Source organism: Mugil cephalus, chromosome 10 (assembly GCF_022458985.1).
Source record: "Mugil cephalus isolate CIBA_MC_2020 chromosome 10, CIBA_Mcephalus_1.1, whole genome shotgun sequence".
In the NCBI taxonomy this organism is placed as follows: Eukaryota; Metazoa; Chordata; class Actinopteri; order Mugiliformes; family Mugilidae; genus Mugil; species Mugil cephalus.
The window spans coordinates 9,093,831-9,112,451 of NC_061779.1; the positions used below are offsets into that span (position 1 = coordinate 9,093,831).

The 18,621-nt window shown below is 43.0% G+C and overlaps 1 protein-coding gene across 18 annotated transcripts in view; it reads right to left on the minus strand.

Annotated features, from left to right (window-relative positions):
- ppfibp2b (PPFIA binding protein 2b) overlaps nucleotides 1-18,621 on the minus strand; it is an 80,269-nt gene that overhangs the window by 9,304 nt on the left and 52,344 nt on the right. For 4 of the 18 annotated variants that reach the window (XM_047597108.1, XM_047597121.1, XM_047597124.1 and 1 more), the window contains 17 exons: nucleotides 15,369-15,596; nucleotides 14,304-14,396; nucleotides 11,052-11,144; nucleotides 7,360-7,471; nucleotides 7,195-7,227; nucleotides 6,170-6,231; nucleotides 5,845-6,084; nucleotides 5,548-5,615; nucleotides 5,406-5,471; nucleotides 5,258-5,318; nucleotides 4,916-4,963; nucleotides 3,500-3,656; nucleotides 3,056-3,088; nucleotides 2,289-2,321; nucleotides 708-843; nucleotides 475-594; nucleotides 240-390 (listed from right to left, as the gene is read on the minus strand). In XM_047597108.1, coding sequence (XP_047453064.1) covers nucleotides 240-390; nucleotides 475-594; nucleotides 708-843; nucleotides 2,289-2,321; nucleotides 3,056-3,088; nucleotides 3,500-3,656; nucleotides 4,916-4,963; nucleotides 5,258-5,318; nucleotides 5,406-5,471; nucleotides 5,548-5,615; nucleotides 5,845-6,084; nucleotides 6,170-6,231; nucleotides 7,195-7,227; nucleotides 7,360-7,471; nucleotides 11,052-11,144; nucleotides 14,304-14,396; nucleotides 15,369-15,596 — 1,734 coding nt within the window. The remainder of the gene's footprint in view (nucleotides 1-239; nucleotides 391-474; nucleotides 595-707; nucleotides 844-2,288; nucleotides 2,322-3,055; nucleotides 3,089-3,499; nucleotides 3,657-4,915; nucleotides 4,964-5,257; nucleotides 5,319-5,405; nucleotides 5,472-5,547; nucleotides 5,616-5,844; nucleotides 6,085-6,169; nucleotides 6,232-7,194; nucleotides 7,228-7,359; nucleotides 7,472-11,051; nucleotides 11,145-14,303; nucleotides 14,397-15,368; nucleotides 15,597-18,621) is intronic. The other 14 variants (XM_047597118.1, XM_047597127.1, XM_047597125.1 and 11 more) reach the window with 11 other exon arrangements.

Below are 18,621 nucleotides of genomic sequence, written 5' to 3' on the forward strand. Positions count from 1 at the left end.
CCACCTGAGAAATAAAAGGTTAGTGTGAATTTTCCAATTAAAGTGATGCTAATGAGAGAGACAGGAAGGTTGAGGGTGGGTGTGAGGTGTGTAATGTTGAAGGCGGAACTAAAGAGCTGGCTGAAGAGCAGAGACAAGCGTTACTAAATAGTAGCCGGACAGACAGACGGCCACGCTGATCAGACAGGTAGAACTGAAACTGGGTCGTCAGGTAAAACCGTCAGTTTTGCGGCGACTACCTTCTCTAGGTCTTGCGGGGTGGCGGACAGCAGCGTCTGACCGCTGGAGACCCATTGACGGGCGAGGATGCCGTACTGGCCGAGTCCGATGTCCTCAAGCCAGTCACAAACCTGCTCCGTGCTCCACTTGGAAAATGGCATCTTGAGATCTCTGACACGGTGGAAAGAAAGAAAAACAAAGTCAAAGAGTGTAACACATGCACAAATCTTAAAGAGTAAAGGTTTTTTGGCGTACCGTGTTTTCCCTGAGCGGGACAGTCGTGGTCCGGCTGTAGCTCTGTAGCCTCCTCTCTTGAACTCCCCCAGGTCTGAGTCATGAACCTGGACAGGACTGCCCGACTGACTGCGACGGATTCTAGGGGAGTCAAAATAAATATTAACAAGCATCAAGGAGAAAGAAAAACTTAGATTTATGGAGAAGAATGTGTGAATGGAAGCGAACATGATGTTTATATCTTCAACACTTACTTCCCCCAGAGTTTCTTAATGCCTCTGTGAGTCTTCCTGTTCTCTGGCGAGACGGGAGACTGTTGTCCAGAGTCCACTCCAGAGGACAGAGGCGACTGGTCTGATAGGACGCACTCATCCTGCTTCTCTGAATGTCCTGTTAGATAAATCAAACAAACCTACAGTGAGGACGGAATCGATGAAGCTGCTGATCTATGACTTGGAGGAAACAGACAACAGGTGATCCAGAAAACTGAATGACATGTTTTATGCATCCTGGAAAGTTTCTGCATCGTTTCTGGTTAAACCTCAGTGGACTAGAGCAGTTTAGGAAGTTCTCAAGCTCATGTTTTTAAACTATAATAATTTATATTTTAAAATGGACACAAAAATGAAAAACCAACTACAAACGGACAAAAGAGTATTTGCAAAATAATACAGAGCACAACGGAGAGATTAAAGAAACTGCAGAGACCCAAAATGAATGCAAATAAATGCAAAATGGCCTCAGTGACACACAAGAAGAACTGGAGAAAAGTCAAAAGGCTGCAAAGACATGCAAAGTGCCCACAAAAATTAATGTTAAAAAAGGAAAAGTGGCTAAAAAGAGACAAAAAAATTACTGAAAGGAAAAACAACCATACAGAGAAACTAAATGACCACAAAGACACAAAATAAATCCAAAACTATGTCAAACCACTACAGAGAGACATAATATGACTGTAGAGTCGGGCAGAGAATGGACTCAATGTTACAACATACACAAAAAAATAAATAAAAACTCGAAAATCAACTCTGGAGATGTACAAAATGACTGTAAATGTATAAAAAATACCAGAAATAAATGCAAAAGAACTTAAAACAAAGAAACAAAAAAAGACACAGAGCGACTGCAAAAAGATACAAATCACTAAGACACACAACACAGCCACAGAAAGGAAAAATGAGAAAAATGACAACACAGACAAAACAAATGCAGAAAGATGCCACAGAGGCAAAGATGTCCACCGAGGAACATATTAAAGCTATTTAAAAAGCACTAGAAATACGTGCAAATGCTACAAACAAACCACCTCAATGAGACAAAAAAGACACTAATATACACAAAACACGACAGGACGGAAAAAACACAACCATATATAGAAGCAAAATGACCAAAACGATTTCAAAACCAGCTAAGAAAGTTTCCACTACTGAACTCTGGGACATGAAATTACTGCGAAACATTTCACAAAATGTAAAAAAATAACTGTAAAATACAACAAACAAATAGAAAACAACCACAAAAAGAGAAAAATGACCAAAAAACAATGATGTAAAATGATTTCAAATGACTACAACTACAAGAAACTAATTTAAAACAACCAAAGGGAAGAGGGAACGCAAACTGGCCATTTAAAAAAAGCTGCTGCTTTCAGTTTGCGCCTTCTTCTCTTGAACTGGACGACTTGGGTGTAACATCTACACGCCTTTACTCAGGGGGCTAATAATTCAGACCCAAAACATCAGCCGCATTATTATCATCATTATTATTTTTATTACTATTAAGGGATTTATCTAGGAGCAATCGACTACACACTAGAATGGCCACGCCATACCCACCGACGTCATAGAGGTCGTGTTTTCCAGGAGATCCTGAGGCGGAGGAGGTTAGCGAGGAGGGAGGAGAGCAAGCAGAGGCCGACATTAGTCCCAGCGCTCAAATAAAAAAAACAAAAACGCTGCGCACATGTTGTGATAAAACAGTTGCATGCAAATGTACGAGAGCCTCGAGGGCCAGAGACGAGATGAAGTGTTTACATGAAACTCCTGGTGGCGTTTTTTTTTTTTTTTTTTTTTTTTGCATTTCAGTGTCTGTATGTGTAGATAAAGATTATTTCTCTCGACCTTGCTGCGTGTTGAATGTTTGAAGTGGGCGACCTTTTAATTTTGTTCCCGTTTACTGTTTCTTGGTCAGCGAGAGGAGGCCAGGGGAGGCCGGAGGAGAGGAGCGGGGGATGGATGTCAGGTTTCATCCTTGTTTGTTTACTCTGGGACGTCTCAGCTAGCTGAACTGCACACTTCCTTAAGCTTGCACTCCTCGCCCTCTGCTTTAAGCTCTGAGTAGGCAGATATATATTTACAGGCCTGTTAGCTGTGCAGCATTATCTTCGACAGCTCTCTGAGTCACCAGGGAATCCTAATAATCCTGACTCTGGAGCTTCCTGATCCCTGAGTGGAAAACACTTACTCACCCCCAGAGTTTCTACCGTGACACGAGAGAAATCGTTTGTTTTGTTTTGTTTTGTTTTGTGTGCGTGAGAATCAGAGCAGAAGCAGAATGAGTCAGTTCTTCTTCTTCTTCTTCTTTCAGTGTGAGCATACAGTACCTAAAGCCGGAGCGCTGGCACTCCTGCAGCGGACTGCGGCACAACACAAAAAAAACGGAGAAGATGGCAAAAAGGACAGGATGAAGAGGAGGAGATAGAAAAGAAGCAGTTGGAGTTAGAGGCGTTAGTTGACAAAGAGTTACTTTTTAGTTAATCCTGTTAGCTTAGTTTAGCACGAAGACTAAAAGCAGGTGTGGACAGGTAGCAGAGGCTCTAAGCAGAAATAAGACTCCAGGAAGTCACTGCTCACAGCCAATAAACAGTCTAGTAATTAACAATCATTGATAATAATTAACGATTAGTGATGATAAAAGCTGCTTGGATAAATGAATCCAGTCTGGTATGAAGCCACGCAGATGCTGTCATTACACCTCCTTCATTAATACCAGACTTCCTCGCTTCCTCATAATACCAAATTGTCTTTTCGTATTTTTAGAAACTCACTCAGGGTGTAGTCCTGGTCGTGGTTGTGGACTGGAGAGAGCCGGACTGGAGACAAATACTCTCCATCCACGTCTCCATTCATCTCGGCCCTCTGCTCGCTCTTCTTCCTCAGTTTCCCCGGCAGAGTCTTGTACTTGTTCATTTCCATGAGGTCATTCTGCAGAAAACACAACACACGTTGGCACCAAAGTCCAGCCAAGAATCTCTAATAATTCACTATGACGCGTGTTCAAACCGTCCGATACCAGCTTTGAAACTCTTTACATGTGCTCTTATGTCTTTCATTAGATAACAGCGGGGGTCACGATGTGATTTTCCCTTCTGCTCTGTTGCATAACCAAGCATCCTTTCAATGTCTGATGGCGTCAGAATGTGAGCGGCATCAAAGTGGCTCTGAGGTAATAACCGGAGAAAGGCCAGCAGAGAGAAAGAGCTGGGAGGCAGCTATGACGACGAGCACAACCGACAGCCACTTCAGGTGGGTCCTGGCCCTTCAGTGTGTGTGTGTGTGTGTGTGTGTGTGTGTGTGTGTGTGTGTTTGCAGCGAGAATGTACGCCTGTGGGGGGTAAGAATATCTGGCTGTAACGCACAAGACGTTTTTATTTCCTTTATTTAGAGGAAAAACTGGGAACAAGCAGCAAAAAGGCCTCGTTCAGACCCAACACTAGCGTCTGTCCTGGAGGATTTAATCACAAGTGCCCAGCTGTTTTTACACTTGGATTTAAAATGTGTCTCCACATGCGTCCCCAGCCACCACTTGAGATCCGATCTCAGTTTCGTGCTTTGCATAATTTGGGACACAGTAAAATATTGTAACAGCTACTGTCGCTAATAGATCTCTGCTGGTGTTTCAGAACCAAGAACATTCATGTGCACGGTAAGGCTATTACATATAAAAAATAAATACAATCATCATGCATCTAAGAAGGGAGCTTGGAAAGTCGCTGTGTTTGTCACTATTTTGCAGGAGCTGTGTGCAAACCTCACCTGCTGCAAAATACTTTAGTCACACAACGGCATCACAATAGATGCAGCGCTGTTTGGACATTTTGAGCCTTTTTAAAATGTATGTTCTTACTTAAATCAACTAATACTTCCTTCATTTCTATGCCTCTACATGTGCATTTAGTGCAGAATTGCACATGTTCCCTTGGGAATTATCGCAGCAATTTGCAGCTAATTTTCTTTTAAAGTAAATTATACAGCCTGCAAAATGTTTCCCTTCTATTGCACATTGCAATAGGTTTTATTGCTAAACATCAGCGTATCTTTGGTCATGCACACACTGTCCCCTTCAGTAATTTATAATTAGAATAACCGTAGTGGGTGTATGTGTTGTTTTTTTTTTTTGCACTGATCTGTGATGTATAAATATGCAGCGTGTGGTTCTTCATGCATGTTTATCAGATCAGTACCTCTGCCCCTACGTCTGATTCACTTTCAACTGGCTGGAACTCTACAGCCTACAGCCAACAAACACACACACACACACACACACACACACACACACACACACGCACACACACACACGCACACACGCGCACACACACGCACGCACACGCACGCACACACAGACAGACAAACAAGAGGAGAGAGATGAAAGAAGCGGAATTAGCATGTTAGCAATCAAAGAGAGAACAATTAGAACAGTTAGTTCACTTTCCCATCAAAAGTAGAAATAGATTAAAGTTTGAAATAGACGATTGATTTAGTCGATTTATTATTGTTATTATTATTATTTGCACTTAGCGGCAGACCTTCTGTAATGATCCACTCTGCAGCTCCTCCAGACTACTGGACATCAACCTCTGCCGATGCCTAAAAAAAAAGAAAAAAAAAAAAGAAAAGCATTAATCACGGTATCATCAGATAAGTCGACGGCTGAAGCGGCCGCGCAGAACTCACCACGATCCATTAAGGAAACTTGTATCAGCAGCGGACAGCAACGATGCGTCCATAGAGGTATGGAAACTGTAATAAATGTCACACAGAATTAATAAGAAGCTGAGAACATGTGTGTGTGTGTGAGAAGTGTGTGTGCTCATACCAAGAGTCCAGTTCTCTCTGGTAAGGAGATGAGGAGAGCATCAGTGGAGAAGATCCTCTGGATGACATCTACGCACGTATAAAACACAGCAGTGACCATGTGTGAGGCAGATGATTAACAGTTAACGGTCTGTGTGTGTTTGGACGCATGTTCTCAGTTGTCTTCGGGTTTAAAATGAGGAGTCTCATCTTCAATCTGAGGGTATGAGGTTTTTATACACAGCTAAAGCAACATAACGTATCCAGACATATGGACCTGGCTGGAGCTGGGAGGTGTTACTGAACCGTGTGGTCTTACCTCTGATCTCAGGATGTCAGAGTGGGCTTTCTGTGTGATGGCTCTGAGCTTTAAGCTGCCACTCAGCTCCTCCTCACTACTCCCTGTTAGATACAAACAGAAACCAGTGGTGAGAGAAGAGACGTAGTTTATAGTGTAGTTTATGGTGAGGAGGTTTTTCTTACCCTGCGTGAGTGCCATGACCTCCCTCATCTTTCTATACTGGCCAAGGAGGATGGTCAGCTCCTCTATACGACGATCCTGTGGTCAAAAAAAAAAGTATTAAAACCTTTTTTTTTAGATCAATAAAACAAAAACAGACTTGTTAAAAAATGGTTTAATTTACCTTTTCATCGTTTGAAGCCAACAGCGACTCCATACCCACCTTCAACCTCTGGTATTCCTGGTCTAACAAGAGAAGAAGGAGAAATTAAAGACGGATGTGGCGCCGTCCTGACGGCCGTCCACAGAGATGTCGGCGGCGGACGCGACAGCCGTGCTAACGCGAACAGACGGGCAAAACAAAAGCACACTGACAGCACAACTGCTCACAGCACGCCATCACCTGGCACCACAGCTTCTCCAAACGGCCTGACGAGAGCTGTGAGGTAATGGCGCCGGCGTACGGCACAGAAACGCGACAAAGACCTGCACCAATTTACTACATTCAACATCCTTTCAAATACAGGAAAAAAAAATAGTTTCAGAAGTGTTGGTGACGTGATGGATGGTGAGGACGGTCTGGAACATCATGACTGAAGTTCAACCAATCAGATCAACTCACTACATGATCTAGTGCACAACAAAGTGCAATAACCTGGTGAACTAAAACAGATGTTATGTGCCTGTTTGTATTCATCTGAGGGTCCGCTACGAGGGGAGAGGATAAAAACCAGACAGAAAAAAAAAGGAGGCGGTGTGTCTAAATGTCTGTGTCGAACCCTGTGTCGTGAAATGGAAAGTCTAGGAGGATATTCTCTGAGGACAAGAGCAGATCTCTTTAACTTCTCATGATTTAAAACAGCTAAATGCTGGAAAAAGTGACAACATTGCAGTCGTACAGCTGTAGCCTCTGTGTTTATATCTGACTAAGTTGATGTTTTTCATGTTCAGACGCACTGATTTTATGCTTTGAAACTATCCGGGATGCTCTTTTGATTTGAAAGGATGCACACTGATTAAAAAGCAAACACAAACCGAAGCCCGGCTGTGGTCCAATCCCAAACCGAGCCTGTTCTCAGACGCCTGATCAGAACGGCAGCTAAGATGTTCAAAGCTGCTTGATTTTAACTTTAAGACACACACAGGCGTTTAAGAGGAGCTCGGTTGGAAATTAGACCCGTACCAACATCAAACACCATCACGCCTTACATTTGTTAATGAGCTGCTTGATATACACCTCCTCTACAGCAGAGGGCGGCAGAAAGACAAGAGTGAGCAGAGAGGGACATGTTGATTAGAGGGTTACAGTGACTGGAGTTGACACGAGTGTCGCTGGCAGATGTGGACCTGCTGCGGTTGATGGGCAGTGTGTACCTCTCTCTGCGTTGTCGTTGGCCGTGCCGCCTCTGGCCAGCAGCTGAGTCTGCAGGCACTCGATCTCTGCGTCCTTGGAAGCCAGGAGCTGCTGCAGCTCTGAGATTTCCGTCTGTGGACCAAGACAAGAGTGGATTTATGTGAACTGTTGCGTCTCTTCCAGGTTCGTGGTTATCTAGGAGCCGAGGCCTATCTCATTTCTCTTAATTGGATCTAACGACTGATGGGCCAGCAGCACAAGACTCGCATCCTAATGAGCCACTGAACGAGGTGTGAATTGTTGTCAGATTACTGGAGTAATTACATTAGATGGCACTTTAAGCGTCTGACACTGCACAGAGCTGCACACCAGGAAGACAAAGAAGGCACTGAACCACTCGTCCAATGACAAGTGATCTCGTGGAGAGGCAGAATCCAGCACAGCTCTGTCCAACTCTACCCACGAGAATCCAGCACCAAAAATAAATTATCAGTTGATGTCTCTCACGTAACAGACATGACTGCCTTGTGACTTAGGGCTCGGTAAAGCCGGTCAACCATTTCCTTTCCAGCTTTCTCTTTACTCTCTGATAAGTTCAAAAATATACAAGAAGTTGATCTAGTGCTAAATGTGAATTATAACATTTGCAGCTAATAATTAAGCCAGCATGTAAAGTTGCAGTTCCTCTAATGTCCACTAGATGCTGGTTACAACAATGAGTTGACCCCCATAGACCTTCAAGTTAAAATGTTCAACTTCAAGCAAGTCCTAAAGTTATTTAGAACTTCAGGAAGTGGTCGATTTGATTTACAGACTGGTATCCTCACCAGATGCTAGCTATCTGCCTACGCTCCACTCACCCTCCACCTCTTTGACCCCTTTTCTTTTTATTATTATTTAGGTACAGTAGGTAGAGGATGGAAATGGCAAAAACCCAAAATAAATCATGAATAAGCTTCACAACTCATCTATCAAGTCCACATGCACGGCCCTGGTCTCTCTGTGGACAGGTAAGAGTCCAGAGACTGACAGAACACTGTGGCTCTCACTATGTCTGAATAATTTGTCACTATTAACTAACATTTCATATTACATAGTAGAAAACACCCTCATAGTAGTGATATCATGCACAAAGATGCCAATGAACTCATTCAGCTACACCCTTACTATAACTGCACTGTAGAGTTTAAAGTAACACAAAAACAAACGGATTCTACAAAGATTTTAGGTAAAATTGTATCAGTTGCACCCTTGATTTGGCACCCAAGTGGTACCAAATTGGGCTTTAACCTCTCTAACCACGACTGATTCCCACAACACGAGGCAATGTGCGCACAATTCAACCTTTGGCCACTTTATTTAGTTTCAGATGACTGTTACAGTCCTTTCTGACCATCCTCCATGTTTATGGAGCTCTTATTTTTAACTAGTATTCAAATGAATACGAAGACCTTTTGAAGACACGTGGACAGCTGAGATGTTAGCAAAAACAACAACATGACCTACTTAATTAGTAGTTACTGGGTTAAGGGGTTAAGGCTGATGTCACGGAGGGTTTGTCCATCTTATATAAGGCCAGTAAGGTCTTTGGCGGTTGAAATAGATTAAGACTTTTCAGAAGAAAAAGCACGGTTTTAACAAACTAATCTCAGACTAACAAATAAAAGGAATAAAAGCAGATTATGCCGGCAAAGCGGCGGCAGACAGCAGGTGTCAGGAGACAGGTGAGGGCATGTTTATAGTGGCGTGCTATAAATGCAATATTCACACCCCCTGCAGCTGCTTCACAATAAAAGCCTAAAGGAGCCGACAATAGAAGCCCACAACAGAGCAGGAAGCGAGAAACGTCACAGAACAATTCAAAGAGGCTACCGGATCAAGGCTCAAAGTGACTCATGATTGGTCTCCAAAAATCTATTAATGTCTCTATCAGCTTGAGGGTTGTTAATACTACAGGAGGTATATAATAACAGTGAACGACACTTAAACTTCTCAAGGGAGAATTTTACCGTAGCAGTTATTCGTGTCAGCACTAACTCAGCAGGATCACACAAACAAACACGGCCAACAGCTGCACAGACATCACATATACATTTACATATTGCATGCAGACTCATAAAATAGGGTATACAGAAAAAGAGGGAGAGGAAAGGACAGTCGTAAGTTGTAGGATAGATTCTACTTATTCTGCATCTGCACACTGATGAAGACCATGCATGGGGACATGTAGGTTGAATAAAGTCTTGCAAGAGTTTGGACCATGTCATGCTTCTGCACACTAATTCATAAACTGTTTAGAAAGGGCAGGCACCCAAAAAACAACACTCTGCAGTGTCGCTAGCTGTGTAGATAAAATGCCGGTCTGCATATAAGGAGCTCTTAGATTTAAAAACACAGCTGTGGGCCGGCTCACAGCTTGGAGGATGGCAGGATGAATTTTCATGTGATCTCAAGCTGCTTTAAAGATCAAAGCTCTTGAAAAGCCTCTGAAATTAAGCTAATTTCATTTCTGACTGCTACGTGACAGCGTCTATGTTGACGGCCACTGAAAGGGAAAACCCTACTCTTGTCGCAACGAGATGTTTTACCGTCTCCGAGGCTCCGCTCAGACCTTCAGTTAACATTCGACCTGCGTAATCTGAGTCCATCTTTAAGTACCCATTTAAGTACCCATGTTCACACCCGCTATTAAAATCCGTCTCCACGTGTTTCCCCAGCCGCCACTTGATATCTGATCTCGGTTTCACACTCCGTATGCAAATAAACATCGACATTATTTGGGGTGCAGTATCCCCTGTTGAAGACCTATGTTTTAAACTTTTAGTTTTTGTTTGAATTTATTTCATATTTAGTTAGTTAACAGCTATAAGGACAGAATATTTTAAAAAGGCTCTCATTACTAACGGACAAACATGACTTACGGTGCTTTTTTTTTTTCATTATGATATCGGTTGTGTCCCTTTTTATGAATGAATGAGGCAAAACTTAGAGTTTCCCTGTTGAGTAGGTGGACTTTAATGTGACTCAGGACTCAATGTGTGTTCACACAACCAAAGCAATGTGGTCAAATGTGTCCACATACGGACTCAGACCAGATCTCAAATACATCCTGCGTGTGCTCACACCTGTACTCTAATCTGGATACTTGAGATCAGATTCCCCTGGACCAGGAATGGGCAACTTAAATGACGGAAGGGGGCACAATTTTTCCTTTTACGTTTTAATTTGGCCACCAGCATTATGGGGCATTATCGCCACCGACTGGCCCGGGGTTCTTCTTTGGGTGGTGGAGAAGACCTGCTGGATGCGCTACGCTACCTGCCATCTAGTGATGAACTCTGTTGTTACTGGACGAATGTTAATGTAAGGTCTGTTGACGGCCATCACAGGAAAAACCTTACCCCTGTCATAATGAGGTACCGTAAACCCTAATGTCTCTCTGCGTCGTAGTCTCTCCTGCCTGAATATTTGTGATTTGTCATCAGAAAACAACAAATCTAATTCAACTATCATCAAGAAAGAAGAACTCGAAGAAAAGGCCCAAAACAAATAGGAGGAAGAGGAGAAGTGTGAGTTTAAAAGGAGAACATTAGGGTAGAGCGACAACAGGAGGAAGAACTAATCACAGGGAAACCAACACGGAGCGGCGTCAAGCGGGAAGTGCAGGAGGAAGTAGAAGAGGAGGAGGAGGAGGAAGAAGAAGAGGAGGCACCTGTGCGCTGCGCCAGCGCTCCTCCCAGTGCTGCTTCTCCAGCTGTGTGTGCTCCACAGTCAGCTTGAGGCTGGACAGCTGGGTCATGAGCGACTGGTAACACACATGGAGAGAGTAAGAGATGGAGAGCTAGAGAGAGGCAGACAGGAAGAAAGAGGGTAATGACGGAGGAGGGAGAAGAAGAGAGGAGCGAGCCGCAGAGAGGGGTTAATGGAGAAGAAGTGAAGGAGGGAGAGGAGGAAGGAAGCACTGTAAGCACAGAGAAAGCAGTTTGAATCAAACAACGTGTTAGCAGTAGACAGATGCTGCTCAGCCACTAAACACCAACGATATCTCAACTGTTCCATAAATAAATGAACTGAAAATGAAAATGGATGGTTTGGATATTTAATTCATGATTAAGAAAGTACCTGAGGTTAGGCCATTAGGTCCGCTAGTGAAAACGAATGCACTAAATCCTCCTTCATGATGGCTCTAATGTTCAGTTGATGTAGAAACAGGGTCACAGTTCAAGTGTATGATCAATGTGGAGGCTATTGACTGTACATTAACTTCAGTTTCTATTTCTTCTATGCAAATCTTATAAATTGTTGCTTATAATATTATACTTTATGCATTTCATTATTAATTTGATTGTAATGTATTATGATTCATTGTAATTTATTTTATAGTTATTTATTTCATTTAAGTGTTTTTTATGTGCAAGTAATTTCCCTTGTGGATCAATAAAGTCTAAGTCTGTGATGCTGTTAAATTGGATTGAATCAAACACTAAAACTGTTTCTGATATTTAGCCTGGCCCACAAACTAAAACTGTTAAATTATCAGGAACGCGCCTCAAAAAAAAAAAAAAGAAAAAAGAAAACACAGTTTCATCAGAACGTTCGTGAAGATACGATTCAGTGCAGGATATTTTCACTAGTTCACCTAATGAACTGGCAAGTGAGCGCAAATCTGTAAACGAGGGAAGAGAAGCATCACTTAGCTGCGTTAACAAGTGAAAGGTGAGGGAGTGTATCAGCTCGCAGCGGAGCAGCTGTGATAATGTGCCATCTATACTCTGGACCAGCTGAAGGCCCTTTTCATTTTCTCTCCTCGGCTCAGCCTTTCAATTATTTCGATGATGAGATTGTCTTGTTAATCATCTCTCCTTTCACACTCGCTGCTCTGCGGTCACGATGACGCGCTCCCTCCCTGCAGCGTTAAACATGTGCACATGTGTAAATACCAGGAATAACTCCAGACCTGAGTTACACATCCTAGAGTTAACCTGTTAAAAGGAACAGTCCCAAATTTTGGGGGGAAATTCTTGCAGAGATTCGGATTAGAAGAATAATACTGCACTTAAATTTGACGCTAGTCAACTTGAGGACTATCAGCCCAGTGGAGACAAGACAAGACCATGAGTGTTGTAGCGATGATGGTAGGAAAAAAAACAAAAACATTTGGGGATGTGAAGTTGGCAAGTTGAAAGAATCGCAAATTTGAAACGATGACCAATAGGAGCAGCTGTAAAGTTGAATGAAAAGTTCCCCAAACGTTTAACGCGAGGACACAAATTCACCACTACAGGCTTGGAACATCGGGTGAAGTCTCTATATTTCTGCAAAAAAATGTCTCAAAGCATCAGCTGATTTTCATACAATCCTCAGAGTAGACAAAGACAACCCAGTCAAGCAAATGAAACTGAAATATTACGCTATTATGGTATCTGTTTAGTCAGGAAAGTGAGCCAATATTACATATCAGGTGTAGTTTGGTGCCTCGTTTTGTGTAAAAGATCTTTACAGTGCATGTTTGTGGAAGTGTATGACGGGAGGTTTCTGGGGAGCTCAGAAAAGAGTTGCTCATCAGGCTTGAAAGGTTTACAAAACCATCTCTAAAGAATTTGGGATCAACAAATAATCGACAGTGACACAAACTGAGAACAAATGGAGGAGGTTTAAGAAACGACCCTCCACAGGACAAAGATAAAGATGCATAATGGGTTCTCTTTGTCTACTTTCAGGACCTGTGTGACAATCTTCCAATGTTTTGACTGGTTTTTGTGCGTAAATGGAGAAACTTTTAAGCAGCAGCATGTACAGTAGAAGACGGTTGCCTAGGAAACGAGTCTGGATCATCTATTAGCTACCAACCGTCAGCTACAAAGAGATGGATGATTCACATTTTATGTGGACATGGCTTTGTTTTAACATACAAACAAGAAATAAAACCTGTGAGCTGTTTACGTGATGACTTGAGACTTCATTTGTTTCATATCAATCTCAGCAAAGACTTCCCCAAAATGTCGAACTGTCCCTTAGACTTCAGTCCCTGAGACAGTATAATGACACTATAATTTGAGAAGGCAAATAGGATAATGTTCAAAAATGTAGTTTCTTGCAGACTGTTGAGTACTTTTCAGATTTATAAACGCCATTGGAATGATTGTGGTGAAGCCGGCGACAGCAACATTAGATTATTTTCTAAACTCTGACCTAAGGAGACCGCAACCTCTGCAGCTCCAGAGCGAGACGCATTACGTGCACAGATTTTTGTCCAAAATGAAACCCTTATAATGCAGAATGAAGGATTATACTGTGTCATGTGGTTATAATGGGAGTCAATGGGACATATTTGTCCTATAATGACTCAAGTGAGTAGTAAATTTTAAATCTGATGTTGCACAAAAACGAATAATGCATCCGAGTGGAAAAAAATGCCCCTGCTCCCCAACAATAGTCGTGTAGAAAATATATATGTATTTATTTTGCATTTTTTTTCTTTTCGTACAAAACAATAATGACTTTAAATGATCAAACTGGTGTTTAAAGGAAAAGTAAAATGCTTAAGTGGTTAAAGAGATTTATGCAGAAAAAATATCACAGTTAAATACAGTTTCTTGGAAGTGGACATTTGACTCAAGAGGGCAGAAAATTAAACTGATCGTTTCGGAGAAAAGAAGAAACTTGAGCAGATGCTAATCGCATGGCAGCGCTGCTTTCCAGTGCAAACCCAAATTATGAGAGTTTAAATATTTAGAGTTTAAATATGTTTAAATATAATTTATTAGGAAGATTTCTAAGCGATTGTGTAATTAAAAGATCAATCGATTGAGGATGGGAACAAAAAACATGTTGCAGCCCTAATTACAATCCAGTCTTCATAACATTGACCACCAAATGATCTAAAGCGATCAAATCTACTTCTTTATCTTTTTATATGCTGCAAGTAAAACAACAAACTATGTCATTTAAATGTGAACAGTACCTTGGTGGCTCTTAGTTTCCTCTCATACTGGCTCTTCTCTCCCTCCAGCTCATCCACTTTGCTCTTCAGCTGCCTAACTTCCTGCAGCAAATCCTGCAGAAAATCCCCCCCGCCCAAAACAAAAAAAGATCTATTAGTGAGTTATTAAAAGCCAGACAAGACACATGAGTTCTGGCACGTGAACATTTTTTTTTTCTTCTTCTAACTAAATTTCAGAATCAGCAGGAGGCTCAGTCTAAATTCCTGCCTAGAGGCATGCCAACACACGAACGGGAGGGAATTCAAACATCGGGTTCACATTCAATGCAGTTACAGAGGTTCTCCGGGGGCCGCACAATGCAGTGGTTAATATAGGAAACATGATCCTCCTGAAACAGACACCACCGCGTGCAGTTATCAACAACCAGGAAAAGAGGAGGAGGAGGAGGAGGAGGAGGAACCCAGAACTGGACCGAAAGCCGTCCAGGCTGCACATCTGCCAGCTGTCCGAAAGAAACCTTGTACAGCGTTATTGTTACATGACCCATCCACCTGGTCAGTGTAGGAGGAAGCCGACAGATGTAAACGTTAGTAAATGGAGAAACCACTGTCATGCAAGGAAACCACGTTAAATCAAACAAAAAACACACACACACACACAGAAAACACTGCTCCAAATCTGAAGTGATTTATAAAGACAAGGATCCAGATCCGGGCTGAAACACGTTCCAAATGTTTCAAAAGAACTTGAGGAGTTTTGGCAGAGACAGATCCCCCAGCAGATAACTACGCTTCTCAGGTCAGAAACTCCTCAAATGTATGGAAGCATTTGGAAAAACCAAATCACACGTCTTCATTTCTGCGAGAACAAAAGCGTGAGCCCAGCATCCTGCAGCGCACATTTAGACACACTTCAAGAAATCGACTGTTAGGTTGATTCTGTGGAGAAACTCCAAATACCGGGGTGGTGTGTGCGGACTGGTTAAAAGGGGGGAGAAGAGGAGGAGGTGAAGAAGAGAAGGGATGATGGGAGGAGTGGGTGGGGGGGGGGGGAGTAAGATGAGTTCATCCATCAAGTCTCCCTACGTGCACGGTCTGTCCTCCATTGTGTTTCCGTGCATCGGAGCCAGACAGGCTGAGGTCTGAGCCGGCCACCCCCAGCGGAGGGCTGTGGCCCGGGGCCTGGCCGCCTCCGGACTCCCCCTGCTGGGCCTCCCTCTCCTCCAGGGCCCGTTTCTCTTGGATGCGAGTGCTGATCTCCTCCTGAAACCTGCACATCTGCTCCTGGAGCTCGCTGATGAGATTTACCACACACTGGGAGGGACGGAAGACAAATGGAGGGTGGAATGAGAACGAGAGACGGAGATGAGGGGGGAGAGAAGGGGAATAAAATGACAGTCGGTTGCGAGGAGAGGAGAGGAGAGGAGAGGAGAGGAGAGGAGAGGAGAGGAGAGGAGAGGAGAGGAGAATCAGGCATGAACTTCTTCGTTAATTAAGTCAGTACTGGGGAAACTGGGAAATGGATGCCGCAACATCTTGATCCTTTTATGCTGCTACAGTACAAGAAACATTTCCATTGACAGGAACCTTGAAGCAGACAAAAGGACGACTGAACTCGAAGATCAAAATGGAAGAATCCTAAAAAATAAGGTTCAGATTAAGGCGAGAAACGTACACAGTGTATGTTTTTTTTTTTTAGCTTTTTCACATAAAATGAGCCTGTAATATATCTGTGCAGGGAGTGCGACGGCAGCCTCGTGCCTCACAGCCTCACACCGCTGAAACAGTGTCTCACATAGACGCTGCCGTGTCCAGTAGAGAGAGGTGAGGTTGTTCTGGGGTCAGTGGAGGAAGCAGAAAGAGTCTGGATGCACTGGATGCAAACACCTACTGTCAGCTGGAATGGGAGTGAGGTGATTAATCGCCCTCTTCATGTGTGCATGGATCATTGTGTCCGGTTAAGTCAAGTCAATTTGTATTAAGTCAAAATCAATCATTTGAGGGTTTCAACGGTCTGATGATTAAAGGTCAAACAGATCTTTTTAAATTAATCGATTGTCATGGTTTGGACTTTTTAATGTTAACTGTTTTTGTTTTGTACGCTTGTTCCTGGTCCTGCTTTACTACTTATGTGTCTGTGCCAGGCTGCCTCCTGTTGTGGATGTCTGCTGCCATCAAGGAGTGTTGTTGCTATGAGGTGGGGGTGCCTGGTCTGGTCTAGGTGGGTGGTAAATTTCTAAGTAACATCCAAACGAATGGCAGGTCCAAACGTTTCCCAGCAGAACACTGAATTGTCCCAAGATGGTGAATGTTATTCATTTCTTCTGTCAGTGGTTTTAATGTTGTGGCAAAAACAAGCTGTTTATTTGTTTTGTCACTTTGCAGGTTGCTACCAGCTGTCGCCACAACCTCCAGGGAGTCGCAGATGGGTAGCACACAGTCTTTTAAAACAGACCTCATGTAATAAGTTAAAGCCCCACCCTGAGCACCAGGGTTATTATAACATACTTGAGCTGCAGTCAAGTCTGGCCACAGACAGAAACGAGGCCACAACAGAGAATTTAGATCAACGAGACAACGATAAGAAGCTGCTTTTTATACAAACAAATGGCTCCATGAATTCTTGACCTGAGGGTAACTTGTAAATCTCTTCACAGCCGGTTACAGAAACAGAAAAACCAAAACCCCTGTTCCTGAAAAGCTGTCGTGTCCTAGCTAGATGGCAGCGGGTGAGCGTGCGGTGTTGGTGTGGTTTCCTGAGGTGAAAGTGTTTGGCCTCCAGGAATGCTCAGACTGGATGCCTGTCATTCCTCCTGCCAGCAGACCAGAGCCTCGCAGCTGTTCCTAACCACACACGGGCCGGAGTCAGCATCCAGCGTAACGTGACCGAAGAGACAACACCACAGCGGATATGTTCGATTATGGTGAGCATGTGTGTGTGTATAAGGAGCGGGAACGGTATCTCATTGCTGCACCAGCTGAGCATCAACTTGTCAAGAGTTAGCAGCTCTGTTAGACACCACACAGCCAGGACCGGGGTCCATGCTTAGGTGGAGGAGCCTCCACTTAGAGAAGGAGCTACGACATAAGCTGGCATTTCATTTTCTCAAGACATTCACATTCCCTGTAGGTGAAGTCGTACCGATCCCTTGTCTTCATGAGAGGAAGCGGATGGGTTTGTGTTCGCAAGCGAAGTTCTTACGTATTTGACCCAAAAATAGATCGATTTAGAACGTGTGAACTCACTACTGGGATCAGTCCGGCACCTGTTGTTAATGAATTGGTTGAATTTGAGAAAAAGCTCAATTCAAATCACAATTTGCCAAAGAGGAAAGCTTTAGCTTATGGGTCGATATATAACTGCGGGACTTTTTGAGTTTATCATCGTTGACAGGCATCGCAGTTGATCACATTTTGTCTGTTTTCAGGCCTAAAATCAACATGGCCACCTATAACCAATCACCACACGGCATTTTTACGGAAAAGATTCCATAATAATTATTATAATTTTGGATTTTGTAAGTAAAAATAATAAATAAAATATGATCATAATGGACATAAAAACATATTTTTTACACTTTTAATAAAAGTGTATGCTAGGTATATCCCATGGACTTATTGGACAATTATATATTGATACTTATACCCCTGCGAAGTGAAGAGCATTTATTCCTGTGCACTGATGCACCTGCATTATTTTGTGGTTAAGCCTATAAAAGTGGTGTTGAGCTTCACTGTGTTACTATAAGTAACTTTCACCGAACTCTCTGCAGCAGAGAACACAGAGATTTTCTGGGCGTGATGTGTCTGTTATATACAGGGTGTTGCGTTGTAGCGTGCAAGTAAGTAACGTGCAACTGTGAAGGAAGCTTCAGAGAATACGGAGTTTAGCCAAGGCTTAGCTACCTACCGCACTTGTGTGGGGAAATGTACACCTGACGTATTCATTCATGTTTTTTGTTTTGACTTTAGACAAAGAAGACGACTAACTGTCGGTTGAAAAAGAGATAACTTCTGACGACTGTGGATCACTCTTTAAATTCTTACCGACACCAACGTCCCGCAGGATTCGTAGCGTGAATGTCCTTTGCGTGTCGGAGAACAATGTTTCCACACTTCATTTGTCATTTTATATCTTTCTATCCGTCTGTCACTGGCTTTCATCTGTCTTTTCATTCCCTGATGCTTATCACGCTCCGTCCACGGGTGCGTGCGTGCGGCATGTGGGGCCCTGCGTGACCAATAAATAAATAAATAAATAAATACATGCTGCATCGCGTTCATTCAATCAAGCCATAGGCCTGGATGCCGTGTGATGATTCTATACACGCACACAGCA